The 21,734-nt window shown below is 31.9% G+C and overlaps 1 protein-coding gene across 1 annotated transcript in view; it reads right to left on the reverse strand.

The window, feature by feature from the left end:
- Positions 1–2,161: 2,161 nt before the first annotated feature.
- The window catches only part of LOC149799643 (pleckstrin homology domain-containing family G member 7-like), a 135,255-nt gene continuing 115,682 nt past the window's right edge, over positions 2,162–21,734 (reverse strand). The window contains exons 13-16 of the mRNA XM_089958243.1: positions 20,967–21,049; positions 18,973–19,111; positions 14,908–15,005; positions 2,162–14,794 (exon numbers count right to left, since the gene is read on the reverse strand). Coding sequence (XP_089814369.1) covers positions 14,564–14,794; positions 14,908–15,005; positions 18,973–19,111; positions 20,967–21,049 — 551 coding nt within the window. The 3' untranslated portion in view covers positions 2,162–14,563. The remainder of the gene's footprint in view (positions 14,795–14,907; positions 15,006–18,972; positions 19,112–20,966; positions 21,050–21,734) is intronic.

Genomic DNA, 21,734 nt, shown 5'->3' on the forward strand with positions numbered 1-21,734 from the left:
AATATTGAAGCAAAACGCTTACTGAATTTGACCGATTAACCAAAATAAGATACAGCAATGCCGACCGATTAACCAAAATAAGATACAGCAATGCCTACCATTTGAAAAGAGGCAATTGTCACCAGAATATTCTGTTCAAAATATTAATTTTGGACACAGGGTATACCACCCCCATGTTTTCCTGACTCACGATATGTCGGCCTATTTTGCGCACAGCTTTGAAAAGATCTAATGTTTATCCATTGGGCTACATAAATGAAGTACATTACTTTCGACTGTTTCTGTCAGCAGTTCAGTTGAGTAATTAGATCAGGTTTATTGCTAGTTTTACAAAATTCAACGTAAAAATACAAAAAAATGGCAAGAGATATTAAGCAAACTAAACTGATCTTGTAAAAAAGTTAGTAAAGTTCAACATTTTATAAAAAAAATAAGCTATTATGTGGAAGAGAAACAACAAAAAATAGGATGCAATGTGTTTACAACGTCTTGCTGATGGGGAAAAATTACTAAAAAAATTCAGAAACAGACTATATGCCGGGAATTTCTACCATTCTAGCTGCAAATTGATATGCTGGGTAGCAGACAATTTTATACGTGTGGGACAACTTCTTGCAAAATTGGAAACTTGGATTAAAATGCAGCATTGTTTTAAGGTAAACATTTCCATCTTTTATATAATATATTTATTTGTATGATTCTAAAAGATGCATAGTAAATCAGATTTTCTGGGTTACCAGTTCAAGAAGGTCATGGAGTGGGTCTTCATGTTGACATTTAGAAATCACATTTGTATATGCATTTCGAGTCAAAATGCAGGATATTTTTGTACACTTTATGAATATCACTTTCCTTAATTAAAGTATGATCATTCTTTCTTGATACAAAATGGATTTTTAAAAAAAAATTAACACGTAATCCAAAGTTTACAGAAATGACATATCATTGCACAGAATTACCCGATGCCCAGAATTAGCCGACATGATGGTTCTTTTGCTTCTGCATCTAAATAGTTAAAAACTACAATTCCAATTGTAAATAACATACTACTGGTATATGAGACAGCATTAGTTACTGCACCATATAAACCCACCGAAAACATAGTGTTAAATTATGATTTATCCAAACATAGCCAACTAACTGATGATCTCAATAGCTAATTGCTGATCAGCACATTTAAAACCATTTCAAAAAAATGCAAACCATTTTTTTCATTTGATATGCTGTGGTAAATCATTAATCTTAAAAAAATAAAATTGACTTCAGAAGTATTCATTGTTTCTGTTATAAATGAAAACTGAATTTTCATGAGGAACTCTATGACTCACAATTATTGTGTTCTCGTCAGAGTGTCAGCTCAAAATTAAGATTAAAAGCATGATCTCTGAATTGAATTGATTGGATTTAAACTCTCAATCATGAAATTTAAGGTAATTCTTTAAATAGTTCTTTTTTTTAATCACCTGACCTAATCATTTTGGGGTTAAGTTAATAGGTACATGTAATTGCTAGCATTTTTCAATTGCTGAGTGATGAACACAGTGACTTGTACATACACAAGTAAAATTTACCATACTTTATGTTTAGATGCATTTGAATGAATTAGTTGATAGTAACCACTCTGACATTGATTTTAAGGACAATGCTGTTAACTCAAGTTTTCTAGCTTTACATGTTTATATGCATAACAAAAACAAGTATAAATGGATTTGGATGAAACTCAACATATGGATGTATCTGAAAAATATCTGGGATAATGCCAACTTTTTTTCAAAAATGACTAATTATAGATTTAACTAAACCTAGTATGTGATTATATCTTGACATTTATTAAGACAATTGAAATAATTTTTTATCGATGATATCAGGTTCAAGGTAAACAATGTGATACTGCACTTACCAGGTATCTTTTGATTATGTTAATTCAATAATGTCAGATAATATTTTTTTTATTATTAACAAATGGTATACCGGAGTGTCTCAAAAAAGCACCAATGGTTTCCATACTTGGCAGCCAAAAACAATAAAAGGATGGAACAAACTGATTATCTTTGCATTCCCATTTAGGAACTCTTGTTTAATATGGAACTTTGGAAATTTAACAGAGAGAAAAAAGCATTGGCATGGTAGTATATTGGAAGATAAATAACAGACAAAACAGTTAGATGATAAATCACATTTATTATATGTGCCATAGAATGGAGACAACTGACATGCAACTGGTGCACATAAAAACAATCATTCCCATTCTATTTTCTTCCAAACAGACTCTCAAAATACTTGACACTACAAATGTTCAAGAATTTTTTACATCTGGAAATAAATGATTATCACAGCACTTTCATCTTGTAGAATCACAGATACAAACTGGTACCATATATTTACAAAACATAAACATCATGAAAGCTCTTCTCTAACATAGTACTTTCAAATGTTACATATCAATTTATATGCCATGTCAAACTATAAATAATACACTAACATGAATATAGCACATCAGGAAGTCAACCAAATAACATCGACAAATAACATTGTCTATTTCAAAATACAACCATTACACAAACATCAAAGGCACATGATCCTATACGATTTCAAAAATGAAATGTTCTTTGGTGTCCTAATTTAGCTGTAAATGTTGTATTGATAAGGTGTATGGATTAAAAGTGACTTTTAAGTTAATAATAATAACAATAATAAAAATAATAATAAATGACTTGAGAAATTAAATAAACTAAAAACTTTCATAACAATGTCAAAAATGCACCATGATTTTTTTCCACAGAAATAAAAATTATTGTATCAAGACACCTTCATAATCTTGACATGTTGTCTCAGAATCAGCCCACTTTGGTAGTAAAATATCTGAATAATACAGGAATGAATTACTTTTACCAAAAACACAGTATACCAGACTAATTATTACAGGTCCATCTATTACTTTTACCAAAAACACAGTATACTAGACTGATTATTACAGGTCCATGTATTACTTTAGCAACAATACAGATTACCTGATTAATTAATGTATTACAGGTCCATGTATTACTTTTACTCAAAACACACTATACCAGACTAATTATTACAGGTCCATGTATTACTTTTACCAAACACAGTATACCAGATTGATTATTACAGGTCTGTGTATTACTTTTACTCAAAACACACTATACCAGGCTAATTAATACAGGTTCATGTATTATCTTTACCAAAAACACAGTATGATGGGCTAATTAATACAGGTCCATGTATTACTTTTACCAAAAACACAGTATACATGTACCAGACTAATTATTACAGGTCCATATATTACTTTTACCAAAACACAGAATACCAGACTAATTATTGCAGGTCCATATATTACTTTTACCAAAACACAGTATACATGTACCAGACTAATTATTACAGGTCCATATATTACTTTTACCAAAACACAGAATACCAGACTAATTATTGCAGGTCCATATATTACTTTTACCAAAACACAGTATACATGTACCAGACTAATTATTACAGGTCCATATATTACTTTTACCAAAACACAGAATACCAGACTAATTATTGCAGGTCCATGTATAACTTTTAACAAAACACAGTATACATGTACCAGACTAATTATTACAGGTCCATATATTACTTTTACCAAAACACAGTATACATGTACCAGACTAATTATTACAGGTCCATATATTACTTTTACCAAAACACAGAATACCAGACTAATTATTACAGGTCCATATATTACTTTTACCAAAACACAGAATACCAGACTAATTATTGCAGGTCCATGTATAACTTTTAACAAAACACAGTATACATGTACCAGACTAATTATTACAGGTCCATATATTACTTTTACCAAAACACAGAATACCAGACTAATTATTACAGGTCCATATATTACTTTTACCAAAACACAGAATACCAGACTAATTATTGCAGGTCCATGTATTACTTTTACCAAAAACACAGAATACCAGATGAGGATTACATGTCCATGTATTTCTTTTATCAAAACACATAATACCAAACTATTATACAGGTCCTTATAGTACTTTTACCATAAACTAAGAATATAAGCCTGAAATTGATTTGTCTTGAGAACAGCATCCCCTCCCCCAAAAAGTGTCCTGACTGTTGATAGATAAAAACGAACAAAACCTTTGATTAATTGATACTGGAACATTTTAAATTTATAAAACTAACACATTTCATCATTATTGCAAGAAAACTACTAAGTTGCATATATTGTAATGCAAATATAAAGTACCATGCATATCCTACAGCTGACTGCAACATACACTGAAGGTTGAGTATGTAAACCAGTCAGTTTGGATTGAAAATGTAGGTAGCAAACATTACACATAAGCTGTCATTGGGCAGGTAAGTGGAGCTAAGTTATCTGCTCGTATCAACCAAGAGAAGTGAAAAACATTACTTATTGCTTGGTCTCATGGTGCACAGGCCGAAGTTTAAGTAACCTCCCTCTGTAGCCATTTACATTGATACATGATTCATCTAGCATCATAATATCACCTGTCAATCAAAACTTCGGAGTTACCAAGACCAGCCAATCAGATCCAATCTGGGAGCATACTTCCTAGGTGGAGACCATGCCAAAAAAAACATCTCCTCCCTTTTATTGCAAAGTCTGGGCTGTAAAAACGATGTTCAGTATTGCAACCTTAATGTAATATGATATGGTCTCAACTTATAGGTAAATATATATGGTATGTAATGAATACATTTTGTAATGGTCTTCCCTGAAACCACATGTACCATATATATTCTCTTATAAGACAGGTCCAACTTGTATGTGAGTGTATATGGTATATTACAGCTGATAAGATATTATACTACTTTTTATTAATTACTTCAATCAAACAACTCTGATGACCCTAAATGGCCTGCACACCATGCTACCTCCAGGGACTGTCTAGTGTCCTTGACTAATAACTTAACCCTTATTGGTCAGCACAGTGTTATAGGTGATCAGGGCCGACACAGTTTAGTTTACTAATGGCTTCAAAGAAACATCCCTGACCTAACTGGTCAGCATGTTGTGTTACAACCAAGGATCATATTGTTTCATTTATTAATGACTTTAAGCGAACAATTCAGACCTGAATCAATTAGCATGTTGTGCTATTGCTAGTCAGGGTCTATACTGTTTCTTTACTAATGCCTTTAAATGAGAAACTCAGACCTTGATTGGCCCACACATTATGTTACAGCCAATCAGATCTACACTGTTTGCAATTGCATATGTGTTATATATCGGTAAATGCTGTATGATGCTGGTCCTGAATTTCTAGGTAATGAAGTGGTAAGGGGTTGCAAATCTAATTAGAATAAAGTGAAATAAATATTTGCAAACAAACTTTGGAGGTATTTATTCTTTCAGGTGTTGTTTAATATCACTAATTTTAATAAATAAATATTTAACATCATTAAAAGTTTCCAAATAAAATATATTCATTAAATCTCAACAAGAATTTTTGCAAACAGTTGATCATATACAAATCACTGACCATATAGTATACAAATCAATGATTATATACAAATCACTGATCATATACAAATCACTGACCATACAGTATAAAAATCAATGATCATATACAAATCACTGAACATACAGTATACAAATCACTGATCATATACAAATCACAGATCATATACAAATCACTGACCATACAGTATAAAAATCAGTGATCATATACAAATCACTGATCATATACAAATCACTGACCTACAGTATACAAATCATTGATCCTACACTATACAAATCACTGATCATACAGTATACAAATCACTGACCATATACAAGTCAACTGATTCTGTACAAAACCCTGATCATATATAGATCACTGATCATAGACAAATCACTGAAGGGGAGCCATGGTAGCTCAGTGGTTAGCATTGCTGGACTCACGGTACTAATTCAGTTCCAATAGTAAACCTATGCATACACCATGATATTAAAAATTCAATAACATGAATTTTTTTAGTGCTCATGATCAAACCTATATTAATCATTATAGATGAAACCTGGATGTCAGCTTCTGTGTTGAGGAAAGGATATGAGCTGCAGCATTTCTGGACCTGCATGTGTCTGAAACATGTGCTTTCAATTCCACGCCAAAGAGTTAGGTGCTAATTTTAGTAATGAGCGTTCCAAACTCAAGACTGTTAAAGGACTGAAATTCCATCAATAAAACAATATCTCTATTTTCTTCACTTACAACTAAGATAAGCTCTCAAATGATTCTATTTCCTAAAACATAACTTACATTATTAACCAATCCTAGTCAGCCAAACCCATATATACTCTATTTTATGTTCACCCATTTCCAGGCTGGTTCCCATTTTTCCATATCATTAGTACTGTATGTCCTCCAAAAGCATGTGGGTTTACATCCTATAACTGAACCAGCCTGTTTCATGTTTCAGCTACTATGGTGTGTCATTGGGCATTAGGCACTTTACTCCAATTTCCTTAGCACTAAATAACCTACTTGTGTTGCTGTGCTGTAAAGCACCAAATCAAACAAATCACTGATTATTTATAAATCAATTTTCATGTACCAAATACTGATCTTATACAAATCAACTTAGCGTACATACAAATCATCAATATTTGTTGTGAATATTCAAAGAATTTGGGTTCCTTGTAAAATATATCGTGATTTTGCAATTGCTAAAATTTTCAAAACGTTATTGTCTTTGCACTGAAAAATATTAGTGTCCACAGATTATTGTTTGGCAGTGGCCAACGCATTTTGAGTCCATACATATATTTTTACATATAAATGCAAAACTTTGAATCAAACAAAGACAGCAGGAATATTATACTGTACACTGTCACTGAAAAAATTGTAATGCTAAAACATGAAAATTAAATTTTTATTAAGTTTTAAGACATTGCTCATTGTAAATTATAAATGAATACATCTCATTCCTGATTTCTTCTATATGATGTCATATAATAGCAGTAATGGAAATGAACTTGTTATACTGTGGTGCTGGTAATGTAAATGGACTTGTTACACTGTATTGCTGGTAATGTAAATGGACTTGTTACACTGTGTTGCTGGTAATGTAAATGGACTTGTTACACTCTGTTGCTGGTAATGCAATTGGACTTGTTACAATGTGTTGCTGGTAATGTAAATGGACTTGTTACACCATTGCTGGGGAGCCCAGAGTGGCCGAGTGGTCTAAAGTGCTCTCCATTACGGATCACTGCCATCTCACCTCTGTCTGTGTGGGTTTGAGTCATGGATTCAGCCAATGTGAGAAAGCTTGCCAATAGCTTCTCATGGGTCGGTGGTTCTTTCCAGGGTTTTCCCGGGTTCTTCCTCCACCATTAATACTGGCCGCCATGTATAGCCTATCGTGTGCTGAAAAATGGCATTAAACCCTACAACAACAACTACACCATTGCTGGTAATGTAAATGGACTTGTTACACTGTGTTGCTGATAATATTTCCACCATTGTGCAATTACCAGTATCCTTTCTTTTGTTTATAAATTATCTAAATTGTTGTAAAAAAAATTTTTTAAATTTTCTTTTCTTTTCAGTGATCATGCAAATGAAATGGTTAGTCATTTAATAAACTTTCTCTCTACTTTCCACATTGTTTGCTATATCACAGACATTACATCATATTAAAAATTGCTTCTAAAACTTTAAATATCCCGATTTTAATTTCATATACCTGCCATCAGTGTTTCCAGATGGCATGATTTCTGTAAACAAAAGTAGATCCATGTGAAATGATAGGAGATACTAAATGCACAAGTTTAGATACCAAATTATCTGATCTACATTCAGTAAGGTAAAATAATGAATACACTTCAGTGCAGAATGAATGGGATTTGATTTAAAGTATGGGACATTGTGACTGATGGTATTAATACAACCAACTGGGGAAAGATGGGGACTGGATGTATATGTCACAAAAAACTACTTTTTGAAATAAAGTGTTTAATTTTTTGGTAAAAACTCTTTTAAAGAACACAAAATGAAATTGTTCATTGTACCGAACAATTTGCTATGATTTTATAATCAACACCAAAAAGAGACTTACAAATGTTTTGATTGGAGTATCTGGAATTCATACTAAACAGGGGGAAAGTCACCTGCGGATGATTAACCATTATTATGTTAACTTTATTAAAAGCAATATGACTGATCCTACACTTAGCCATGTGTCCATGAGTAACATTGCTTGTATGAGTCACCAATAAAAAATGCATATTTGATGACCTTTAATTTGGTATATAATAATATCTTGTTTTTCTAGTACATTTTCAGACAAATATCTGACACATTTCAGACAGAAACATATGGTACATTTCAAACAGAAATATCTGGTACATTTGTCTCAGAAATATTAAAATAAATGAACAGGAACATCTGGTACTTTTGAGACAGAAATATCTGATACATTTTCAGACAAAATCATCTGGTGCATTTCTAAAATAAATATCTGATCCATTTCTGGCTGAAACATCTGATATATTTCTGACAGAAATTTCTGATACATTTCAGACTGAAACATCTGGTATATTTCTGACAGAAATTTCTGATACATCTCAGACTGAAACATCTGGTATATTTCTGACAGAAATTTCTGGTATATTTCTGACAGAAACATCTGGTACATTTCTGACATAAGCATCTCACACTTCAGACATAAACAAGAAATAAACTTACAAGTTTCATAAAACTAGACTGAGAGATCTGTATACATAATGATAAAATGAAATAAGCTTTGTATACAAGAACATTTATTAATTAAATATCAAATTTGTATGTGGATATACATTCAATAATTAACTGTTATCATTTGGCTGAAAAAGTGATGAAAACTTACAAAAATACTTTAACATCAAACAAGAAATATTTGTTCATCAAACATCAACGTGTTCACAAAGCCAGTTTTCAAACTGATTTTAAAGTGATTGCAAAAGATAAATAATTTGAAAATATCACAACAGGAAGGAGTAATGTCCTGTAGTTCAATGAGTCTAATACAGTAAAACCTGTATTAAGAGACCACTGTAATGAAAGACCACCTGTCTTGAGAAATTATTTTCTTTATACACAGATTTATTGATTATATAGTGTTATGACCTGTCAAGAAAGACCTCCTGTCTTGAGAGACCATTAAGTTTTGGCAGAAAGTGTAGTCTTTCAAGAGAGGTTCTACTGTATTTTCAAACAGTGGTATTTGCAAGAAAATGATAAGCAAAACAGGGATGAAGAATGATTAGATAATATATACTTTAATTTTCAAATAATTATGTTTTAAATTTTTATGAATCATCATATATACATCTTAATTTAATAATGTTTTTAATTACACAAGTATTGCACAAGCGACAAATTAATTGTACAGACCATGAGCATAAGTACCATATATACTCACATAAAAGTTGGATCCAACATCAAACACGGACCTTGATCTGCCATCACATCATGGCCAGCAGACCAAGGTTTATGTTGTTTGTTCTACTGATCAGTCTTAACAAACTATGCAGACCAAGATCTGTAGGCACATTATATAAAAGCAGATTTGAGTCTATGCAATCTTATGCCCAAAAATATATGCTGAAATTAAACCAATATATTAACACTGCAAATGAAACTTTATAAAACACTTTGAAATATTAAAAAATGATTTTGAATTACATACTTTGAAATGGAATTTAAACTAAAAATCACTGTATGAACAGTTTTAATCCATAAAAAAACTGACCCACAGCATTTTTTTGTAATTTTTCATACATGATAAATTTTCATACATCATCAATCCACAAAATTTAAAATTATTTTTTATTCCCTGCTAATTTGTGGTACATAACACATATCACAACTTTGAAAAATTTAGATATAAAGAAAAATTTATACATTAAAAACTCTTCCTTTTATCCTTTATAGAAGTGAAACAAATAAAAAAGGGTATCCAAAAAGTTACAGACAACAGTACAGTAAAAACATTCCTTTTTTTTTTGTTGCCACATCTATAACAGATACTTTGTCAGCTTTCTTAGAATAAGCACCCGTCTGGCAACAACACTGACCCAGATATGCCATAACATAATGCACAAGTTGATCAGCATCTATACTGAATGTTCTATCAATTAAGTGAACACCACAGATCCCCAATGCCATTGTAGGCACTATGGCTGGGATAAAAGCCATAGCTGCCACCCCTCCACACATTATTGTAGAAAACTATTCAGTTTTATACCAAAGCACCTTCAGATGACCCACACAAAAATGTGGAGTTCTACAGACATCATATAATGCCAGTGCAGTATGTGGTGGCAAACCTGGCTTTATGCAGTTTGCACCTGGGTGTGCAAGTTATACAGTATGAGGAAAACAGTTCAAATCACAAGGTTTCAAATAAGCCAGGAAAAGAAAAGACATTATGCACTGGTAGATCTGGGTCTCTGCAGGTTTGATATCAGTAAACAGTAAAACAAACAACATAAACCCTGATCTGCCAGCACATAATGCAATGCCAGATTGGGGTCTATGCTGTATTTAGTTGGACTCAACTTGTACATGAGTATAAATGGTACAGTATTTATTTGTCAATGATAATAACTATAATGATCTTGATGCTGAATCTTCTAAATTTTAAATTTATTATGTTCTATACAAATATATTTTTCTGAGCTGAGAAAGGATTTTTTTCTACTCCTGATTCACAATGTATGTTATCACTTTAAAAATTTTAAATGAGTCCAACTAAAGTATCTATGATATATATATATATATATATATATATATATATATATATATATATATATATATATATAAAGAGTACTGTTAACAGCACATTATATGAACATGCCTACCCTGTGTTTAATATTCCTCTACGTGGCCAATTTAAACACCAGTATGGCATGGATTACCCTGGAGATTACTGACCAATGACCTGGATCTTTGGTCAAGGTTTTAGGTCTGGAGATTATTGTCCATTGACCTGGATCTTTTAGTCAAGGATTGAGGTCTGAAGATTACTGACCAATGACCTGGATCTTTGGTCAAGGCTTGAGGTCTTAAACTAAACTTGCTATGTAGAAACCATTATTTTCTTATTAGACTTATCAAAACCATAACCTTTGACCTTAATACCCCAGATTCTGCATGTTTCTTTATTACCCTCAGTAATAGCCATCCATAAAGTTTTCTAAGGAACTTTTTTTAGAACAAATTTGTTTGGCAAAACACATTTTTCTTTGAGCAAAAATGATCTTTACCATTGATGTTTTGACCTCCAAATGAACTGACCTCTTGCCTACCTTAAGTCATCCACAAACTTTGGTGAAGGTATGTGGTTGAGAAGATAAATTTTTATGCAGAATCTATTTTTTCATACAGAGTGACCTTGACTTTTGATCCCAACAATTGATAAGCTTTACCTACAACACAAAACACTGTGTAAACCATTTTTCTTCTTTCCTTTAGTAACCTTGACCTTTGTCTTTTGACCCCAGAAATGACAGGCTTCTTCCTACTGAAAGTGCAAGCTATCCATAAATTTCGTTAACTGTCAGTGGCAAAGAACTGAGTTATTGTATTTAAAACTAGGGAGCAGTTGTACAGATATACAACATCATACACTCTGCCTTATGGCAGATGGATCAAAATGTACATGCTTCCACTTCTAATTTTTAATGATTTCATAAACTGAAACCTATCTTTGTATCTCCTTCATATAACACAAATTTTCAACAGGAGACCCAATTTCAATATTTATTTTTACAAAGTTGCTATATTATAGTGTTTCTAACTGAGCACTCTAGTTATCTGATTTTGCCTTGTCGAGGAAACAGTCATCTCATCTTTTCATGTACAGTACACTTTGCATATGAAGTGGATAAAATTGAGTAAATCTTCTTGATTGGTGTGATATCTATAATTACAAGTACTAGAAGTGTATTAAAGTGTAGTCATGTGTACGAAGTGCATAAGACACTAACTTTGAAGTAAATTGTTACAATGAAGTGGATAACTTTGATACTGAATCACTATGGCACCTGTCATACTGAGCGTAATCTGTGATAAATACCAAAATTACACCAACACAACAAAGATGACTACACCCAACAAAATTCAGAACAAACATAGGTGTAATACTTTGATTATCCTGTGTTTGTAGTAGGTTTCCTTTTGTACACCAAATTTGTTTGGTTTCATATATTATGATCATTAAAGAAACCATTCATTATATCTTCACCATTTTCACTAGTCAACATTTGACCCTTTTCCTGTGTCATGTGATCCACAAATAAAGGTCTCTATTAGGATGTTCAAGATAATTCACAAACATAATATGAGTGATAATAAAGCTATAAGAGTTTGAGATCCATGCCATCCATGTTAACTCTGAATCACTTTTTCCAATCAATAACTTTAATTTGCTGGATTTGCTATCAATTGTTTAATTTTTACCTAAATGATGTTTTGTCTGTTAACCCTTTACCTCATAGAGCATAGTTACAAAGTGCAGCATGCTATAAATAGAACACCTGTTACCTATTCGACTCCATACGCATAGGCCTGCCTGTTAACTGTTAAGCAATGTAGTGTATGTTAAATTTAACACCAATTTTAACCATTTTACTTTTTTGGTATACGTCATTTACATGTGGAAAAATTTAAGAGTAAAGTCCGATTGTTATATCTGTGTAATTATTTTTAAAGGAAGAATTTTTTAGGGGCTTTAAAATCTTGAGAGAACTAATTCACCGTCAAGTCAGTGAGACTGCGTGAATAACTGTAGCTGCCATTTCTCATACTCAAAATTTACAAGTTTTTTGTCCGCATCTACATCACTAAGTCATCTGAATTTGATAATTTATAAAAACTAATTGCTGCCTACATCAATATCAGTACCTTTACCTAAGTTATTGAAGCTTTCATAGTTGTGATTCTAGTCGTGAAAACTTCGTAAGTACTGAATGAAATCCGTGACCTCCATTTTGGAGAGTGGAGATTATGAACCAGTTACTTTAAACAGCAGATATCGACCAGAGCATAAACAGTGACCACATGATCTGATGTAATTGTCATTCACAGGAATGAATGTAGTATTTAATAGGGGATTTTCCCCAAAGGCGGCGCTATGAAAACCGGCTTAAAATGGCTGATGTTTACAGCAGACGTCAAAAGGCGCTTCCATGCAAATGGAATAGAGGCGTCAAAAGGCGCTTCCATGAAAATGGAGTAGAGGTGTCCAAAGGTGCTTGCATGAGGTAAAGGGTTAAGTAACAAATAATCATTAATAATTGATATGAATAGGAAAAGAGTTAAAACACAAAATGATTTCTATTTGCATTAGAAATTGCTGTAACAGCAAAATGGAAGTATTTATTGAACCTTGTGAAACACATCAAATCAGACCCCTATCTGTATTTTGAATTCTGGGTCTGTCACTGAAAATGTGGTTATGGTCACAAATATTTGTATCTTACAGGTTTTACTACAAAATTAAACTTATTTTTCTTAAGTATTAAAAGTCTTCTAATAAAATCTTTGCTTTATAGAAAATACTATGTTAACGAACAGAGATCATTATCTCTGATTTGGTAAATTGGAGCCCCAGTCACTGGACCTACCACTTTAATGAAATATGACAGATTCTCTTTTCTGATCACAAATCTATTCACAACTGCTGAAATGCCCATGATGAATAGCATTACACCTTTACCCATCACTTTCATGATGACCTTCATTTGTTTAAAATGACCTTTGTTCAACATTTATGACATAATATAGGATTTTTGTTCAGCAATTAACCACAAAGTATGACATTTTTTGTCAAGCAGGTCCTGCATTCATATAACATCTCAAAATAGACTAAAAATTCAGCTCCAATTCTGCATACTGAGTTTTGTAAACTACATGATCATAGCCGCACTAAAGCCTATTTTGAAACAAGGTTCTTATTTGCAACTCAACACTAAAAATGCTGATTTAAATTACAATATACATAGTTTACAAGGGGACAACATTGTCAGGTGAGCACTTAGTCAATTTTAAAAGCTCTATGAAAGCAAGGCCAGGGTGTTGAACAAAAGTATGACTTTTGTCACTATGTTGATGACCTTGTTGTGACATTTATCACCTTGGTGATAAACTTAACAAAAAATAACTTTTAGTCCGTCATTCTGGTACTGATGAATGTTTGTGATGAGTGTATGTCATGTCTGTATAACTCCGACAATGACCAATAATTTCATGAATTAACTTCAGAAAAGATCTGCATCACCTCAGTAATGGCTTTAAAAGCAATCACTGACATAAAATCATTGATGGCCACATTTTGTGAAGCTTTGTGGTGTATGTGGTCATTGTGCATCACTGGAAGATTAACCAGCCTCTTCAAAATATTTATAATATGAATGCTGGAAACTTATCACTCCTACATGCTCTTCCATTTGGCAGAACCATTCTTCCCAATGGTCTTAAATTTAGTGTGATTGATCAGGATACATTTGCTCAACCATTTGTTTCCATGGTAATGCTCAATGATGTCTATTTCAAAGGTATACAGCATCCATGGATAAGGATTTCCCATGTTCCAGTTTGGGTCTAGCACTTGATGATCGTTTTCTTGTTGGGGAGTTTTTGGAAGAAGCTGTTTCCATTGATGTAGCCCTCTCAGTCACTTCCTGTTTGATTTCTTTTCCATCTTTTAAGGAATTTTGGTGACCTACACTATCTTCATTATATTTAGCTTTTGCATCTTTGATTTGACTCACCCAGATTGCCTGAAAAATAAAATTTATGAAATAATTTGGATAATTAGAATGCTTTGAGAATCTCATTTATAAAAGTACACACAAATTATATAAATTAATAAATTGAAAACCTAAAGTCTCACCTTTATCATTTCATTTGGTGCCTGTAGTGTGTACACTCCAATTATCTGTTGAAACCGACTGAACTGTACCAGAACAAAAGCATTTTTCACCCCATTTGCTGAAAAAAGAACACAATGTCAACATCATCATTGCTAGAATACTGTGTTTGAATTTTAGAAGAAAAATTATATTCAAGTCATGAATTATTTTTGAAAAGTTTTACAAATTTGTTATAAAGTTATATGGGTAAATAAAGACTCTCATGTGACCTAATTATCTTGGTTTATGTAAATATATGTACCTCCTTTAAATGATATCTTAAGGAAGGGTCAATACATTATATCTATTACATGTATGTACCTCCTTTAAATGATATCTATTACATGTATGTACCTCCTTTAAATGTTATCTATTACATGTATGTACCTCCTTGAAATGATATCTATTACATGTATGTACCTCCTTTAAACCATATCTATTACATGTATGTACCTCCTTTAAATGATATCTATTACATGTATGTACCTCCTTTAAATGTTATCTATTACATGTATGTACCTCCTTTAAACCATATCTATTACATGTATGTAACTCCTTGAAATGATATCTATTACATGTATGTACCACCTTTAAACGATATCTATTACATGTATGTACCTCCTTGAAATGATATCTATTACATGTATGTATCTGTTTAAATGATATATATTACATGTATGTACCTCCTTGAAATGATATCTATTACATGTATGTATCTGTTTAAATGATATCTATTACATGTATGTACCTCCTTGAAATGATATCTATTACATGTATGTACCTCCTTGAAATGATATCTATTACATGTATGTATCTGTTTAAATGATATCTATTACATGTACCTCCTTGAAATGATATCTATTACATGTATGTACCTCCTTGAAATGATATCTATTACATGTATGTACCTGTTTAAATGATATATATTACATATATGTACCTCCTTGAAATGATATCTATTACATGTATGTACCTCCATTAAACCATATCTATTACATGTATGTAACTCCTTGAAATGATATCTATTACATGTATGTACCACCTTTAAACGATATCTATTACATGTATGTACCTCCTTGAAATGATATCTATTACATGTATGTACCTCCTTGAAATGATATCTATTACATGTATGTACCTCCTTTAAACCATATCTATTACATGTATGTACCTCCTTGAAATGATATCTATTACATGTATGTACCTCCTTTAAATGTTATCTATTACATGTATGTACCTCCTTTAAACCATATCTATTTCATGTATGTAACTCCTTGAAATGATATCTATTACATGTATGTACCACCTTTAAACGATATCTATTACATGTATGTACCTCCTTGAAATGATATCTATTACATGTATGTATCTGTTTAAATGATATCTATTACATGTATGTACCTCCTTGAAATGATATCTATTACATGTATGTACCTCCTTGAAATGATATCTATTACATGTATGTATCTGTTTAAATGACATCTATTACATGTATGTACCTCCTTGAAATGATATCTATTACATGTATGTACCTCCTTGAAATGATATCTATTACATGTATGTACCTGTTTAAATGATATATATTACATATATGTACCACCTTGAAATGATATCTATTACATGTATGTACCTCCTTGAAATGATATCTATTACATGTATGTACCTGTTTAAATGATATATATTACATATATGTACCTCCTTGAAATGATATCTATTACATGTATGTACCTCCTTGAAATGATATCTATTACATGTATGTACCTCCTTGAAATGATATCTATTACATGTATGTATCTGTTTAAATGACATCTATTACATGTATGTACCTCCTTGAAATGATATCTATTACATGTATGTACCTCCTTGAAATGATATCTATTACATGTATGTACCTGTTTAAATGATATATATTACATATATGTACCTCCTTGAAATGATACCTATTACATGTATGTACCTCCATTAAATTATTTCTTAAAGAACAGTCAATGCTATACATCTATAAACAGGCAAACACTGTATTCACTTATATTGAAGAATCCATTCCACATTAGAAAAAATTTTATTTTTTGACATATTACAGTTCTAATTTTTAGCCAAAGAAAAATGTGTTCACTGTTGGATTTTCTCCATTTTAATTTGGACATTTCTTCCAAAACCTCTGGTTTTGTCTCACTCAGAGAAAATGTGTTAACACATTAACCTCTGGTGATGAGTTTACATGGCAGGAGGTCATGTATGATACACTAAAGTGTGTGGTATTTTAGAAATGTAGACATAAGTAGCTCTACAATGATACCAAATAATCTGGAATTTCATGTTGCACTACAAAACACAGAGGGAAAAACCTCATTTTTTGAAGCCAATTTTTTTCCTACCCAAAATTCACCCGTGGTTGGGATCCGATTTTGTGTCTGGATTTTAGAATTTTTGGTCTCAGATCTAAGGCAGACCAGTATGAACTATGAACTGCAAACAGACAGCTGAACCTTTGCAAAAAAGTAGGATAAGATGGGCATTTGGAATAAAGAGTGGTCTCGATACGAAAATAATGGGTCCGTTAAGCAAAAAAAAACCACAAAAAAACCCTTGAACTTTAACCTTTCTGCTCATGCGTGAGCCAAATAGCCAATGAAAAACGATGTTTCTAACACAACTATTGGAAGATCACCTGGAAAGTTGGTGTTTTAGGATGTATTCAGAAATAGCTTTCAAAATGTGTTTCCTACTCAAATTTCAGATGAAAACGACAAAAGACCTCCAGGGGTTAATGTGTTAACTGTTGGATTTTCTCCATCTGAATATGGACATTTCTTCCAAAACCTTTTGTTTTCTCTCACTCAAAGAATACTAATTATAAGCCACACCTTGACAAATTCTGTCAGAAAGCTGCAAAATGTTATCACATACTTAAGTTTCCCTCTCAGAAAAATACAAAGTCTGGTTTTTTCTCCTCAGATGAAATAAAAATCACCAATTAATGTACAGTATTTATGTACATACCATAAAATATGTACAATGGTATATCACAATTATATTAGGGACCAGCAATTTAATGTTCTGGGCATGGGAATACTGTAAAGAAAAATTCCATCTGTCAATAGCTGGAAGACATCTGGCTCTGATTTAAAAGCAAAATAACACATATCCATAATAATATTACAGAAAGAAAAAAGATACCTTGAGATAAAAAAAATAATAATACATCTCTGCTCAACAACAAAAATGTAGCCCCCCCCCCCCCGTTAAATGGTCAGTAGCTTAAAGCAGATAAATTTGCCAATTGCATGCTAATTGTTGTATAAGGTGTAATCTAACCACTGTCACTAATGTGAGTTGATTAAGCTTGCACTATAGCTGACACCCTGTGAAGGACATTATCACGACATTAGATAGCTTATTGATATACATAAGAACTTGCTGAAACTGAGGCATACATTTTGCTAGATACACTATTTATATAATGGGCAGGAAAACTTTGAGTGGGAACCTGCACCCTGGCAAGATATTTATCAGAGAGGGGCAGTAAACAAAACCCACACTGATTCAGTAAATGAGAAAATATTTAGCGGACATGAGAAATTATGTAAAATTCAAAGAGAATCCTGAAAATCTTAGGATGATTTGCAGTTTTACAAATGGATATTTGTCCTTGACAAGAAAATAAAAACTGACATATTTTTTATTTTTAATCTGAAATTTTTCGAAAAAGTTCAACTTGAACCAAAAATCTTCACAGAATCTCATTTAGCCACCATGTTGACATACATGATTTGTCAAACACATGAATAACAGATCATGAATATAATTATATTTGTAATATTTAAAATTAATGTTTTGAATTTATTTTGTTACGTAAAAGGAAAATTTGCAGTTAATAGCAAAAATTCCAAACAAGGTTACTCTGGAATTTCCACACATTCCATACTGATGGAAACTACCATACTGGGACAGTGAGAAAGCACCATATTATATACCACTGGAAAAATATACAGTGGTAAAATGGTAAACTGGTAATAACATTCACCTCTAATACAGTGTATTACCTGCTGCCTCTGTTGCGTTGATATCATGGATTCCAAACCTGTCCAGGGCTATTGGCTGCCTGTGTACTGTGTAGCATGCCTTGTCACCCTGCCCTGTTGAGGTAGTCTTTATATGATTGATATCATTCACTGATTGCTTCTATAAAAAAGAGTACATGACTTGTAAATTTAATTATCAAAACTGCAAACAGATTATTTGCTTTCCTGTCTTAATTTCATATAAATAAAATTTACTTAACAAGTAAATCATCAATTAAAAGCATGAAAAAAGATTATATTTTCTTTCTCACTGAAATTATAAATGGGAAATTCCATCTTCTTGTTTTCAAAACAATTTTTTATACATAACTGTAATCAATTATATGCAAAGTTAAATTCTTCCCCATGATTTCTTCAGAGAAATAGAAAATAGATCAAGGAATGTAGGTATTTTCATACATAACACAACATACATGTTTTTCTACATTAAGTACAATAGGGAATTCCTCATAATAATGTTGTCCATGGCAGCCAGAAAGCATATTGCCTTACACTCAGTTAAACTTATAACGAAATACATGAAAAAGTATTCCTTCATTATAACACTGTAAACGTGAGCCATATTGTGTAAAACCCTATAATGTGATTACTAATAATGAAGTACATTACAATACTCCCTTAATATAACACTGCCCATGACAGCCAGAGAGTATACTGTCTTATAGTGAGACTGCCTTGTAATGATGTACATGATACAATATTTCCTCAATATAATACTGTCTATGGCAGCCATAGAGAATGCTGCCTTATAGTAGATTGCCTTATACTAAGGTACATGATACATGTAATTTTACTACTACATAATGAAAAGGGAACTATGTACTCGCCTTATACAAAGAATTTTGTTATAATGAAGCGATTATTGTAGATGATGAGCAGCCAATAGATGCTTCCCAATAAGGTTACTAGCAGACAATATTCTACCCATTTTACCTGGACAATGGGCAACCTGGCAGTTTCTCCTATATGCAACTGCCAAAACTGACTGTTTTTAACAAGGCACACTGAAGCAAAATCAATGTATAAATTACAAATATAGGTACTAACAGAAAACTGATGTGTGTTCTGTTTATGTATGTATTTTTTGTAATATTAATTCAATGAATTTCTTTAAACCACCAAACACCATATAAACTCAGTGGTAAATCTGATAGTACCAGTATACCACAAATATGGCCGCTGATGTCATTCGGAAATTATCTATACATTTTTTTTTCATTATTGATAGTAAAATATATTTGCCTGTTTTGGCTTCATGCATGCATAATTTCTTTAAAAGATCACTAAGAAATAGATATCAATTACTGAGTGTTCTGTGCACAAAATTTATATTAAGATTTCACTTATGATGTTTTCTATCGTATGTTCTAACCTTATTTATCCATTTACTGTAATTTGCACAAATAAAGTAATGAAAGGCATGGTATAGCCAATAACACACTAAAGAATAGCTGTCATGTGTTGAGTATTCTGTGTACCTACAAAGTTTATATGAAGCTTTCACTTTTGTTATCCCTGATCTTGATTTATCTTAATTAATCCACATGCTGTCAGTCAAGAAATATGAGAAAGTGTTTGCTGACCTATTTACCTTCAGTTGCTGGTCAACTTGCTGAATCAACAGTATTCATGAAATTTAACAACAATAACATTTTGTCATAATGTTTAAGGGATACCAAGCTCATTATCTATAAATATACTCTATACTGACATTTTATATCATTGATAATTTGCATATGAATGGACATCATGAACAGTATTTGCATGTATGCATTTTCACCAACAAATCAGTGAGACTCATCAACCATTATCTACATAATCATGTTCCCTTTTTTCTTTGGTAACAAACAGCTAAATTGGTAGAGCATTAAATTCATAATCCAATGGATGCAGGTCCAATGACACAATACATTTTCTTAATCCATCTCAGTATCACTAAAAAACAATGTATTTACCTTTCTGTTTGGTTTCTTCATTTTAGTAATGAGCAAAATGTCATCAAAAAGAAATAAGTAAACATCTGATGTTTTTGTAGACTCTGAAATAAAAAGAAAAACAGTATTCTAATATGATGCTCATTCTCTGTATACATTATATTATGTCACGTTTTTTCCATTTGTGTGTATAGATCTTTATTTGATAATGTACATGTACATGTTTTCACTGTCATTTTAAATATTGCTTCTAAGGCACATTTTCAAAAAAACATTAAATCTACATGTCCTTATATTGAATTCTATACTTGAATTAATATAACAACATTCATGCAAATATAATTTCTTTTAAAGATCACTTAGTAATAGCTGTGCACAAAATTCATAATTTCAAAAACGATTTATTTATTTATATACCACAAATGGTACAAACTGGTAACAATTTTCATGACTGCATAATACATCAAACCAGAAGCTATCAAGACATGCTGAAAGCCACTTTGATTTTCACAAAGATTCTGATTCTATCCACTAATCCATTTTCGACATAGCAGAGGATTCTGTCCACATTTCCAGTTGACATAGCAGAGGATTCTGTCCACAATTCCAATGGACATAGCAGAGGATTCTGTGCACATTTCCAGTTGACATATCAGAGGATTCTGTCCACAATTCCAATTCTGACATATCAGAGTATTGTTCCACTATTCCAATATTGACATATCAGAGTATTGTTCCACTATTCCAATATTGACATATCAGAGTATTGTTCCACTATTCCAATATTGA

This window comes from Sinohyriopsis cumingii, chromosome 5, assembly GCF_028554795.1.
Source record: "Sinohyriopsis cumingii isolate HCF-2022 chromosome 5, ASM2855479v2, whole genome shotgun sequence".
In the NCBI taxonomy this organism is placed as follows: domain Eukaryota; kingdom Metazoa; phylum Mollusca; class Bivalvia; order Unionida; family Unionidae; genus Sinohyriopsis; species Sinohyriopsis cumingii.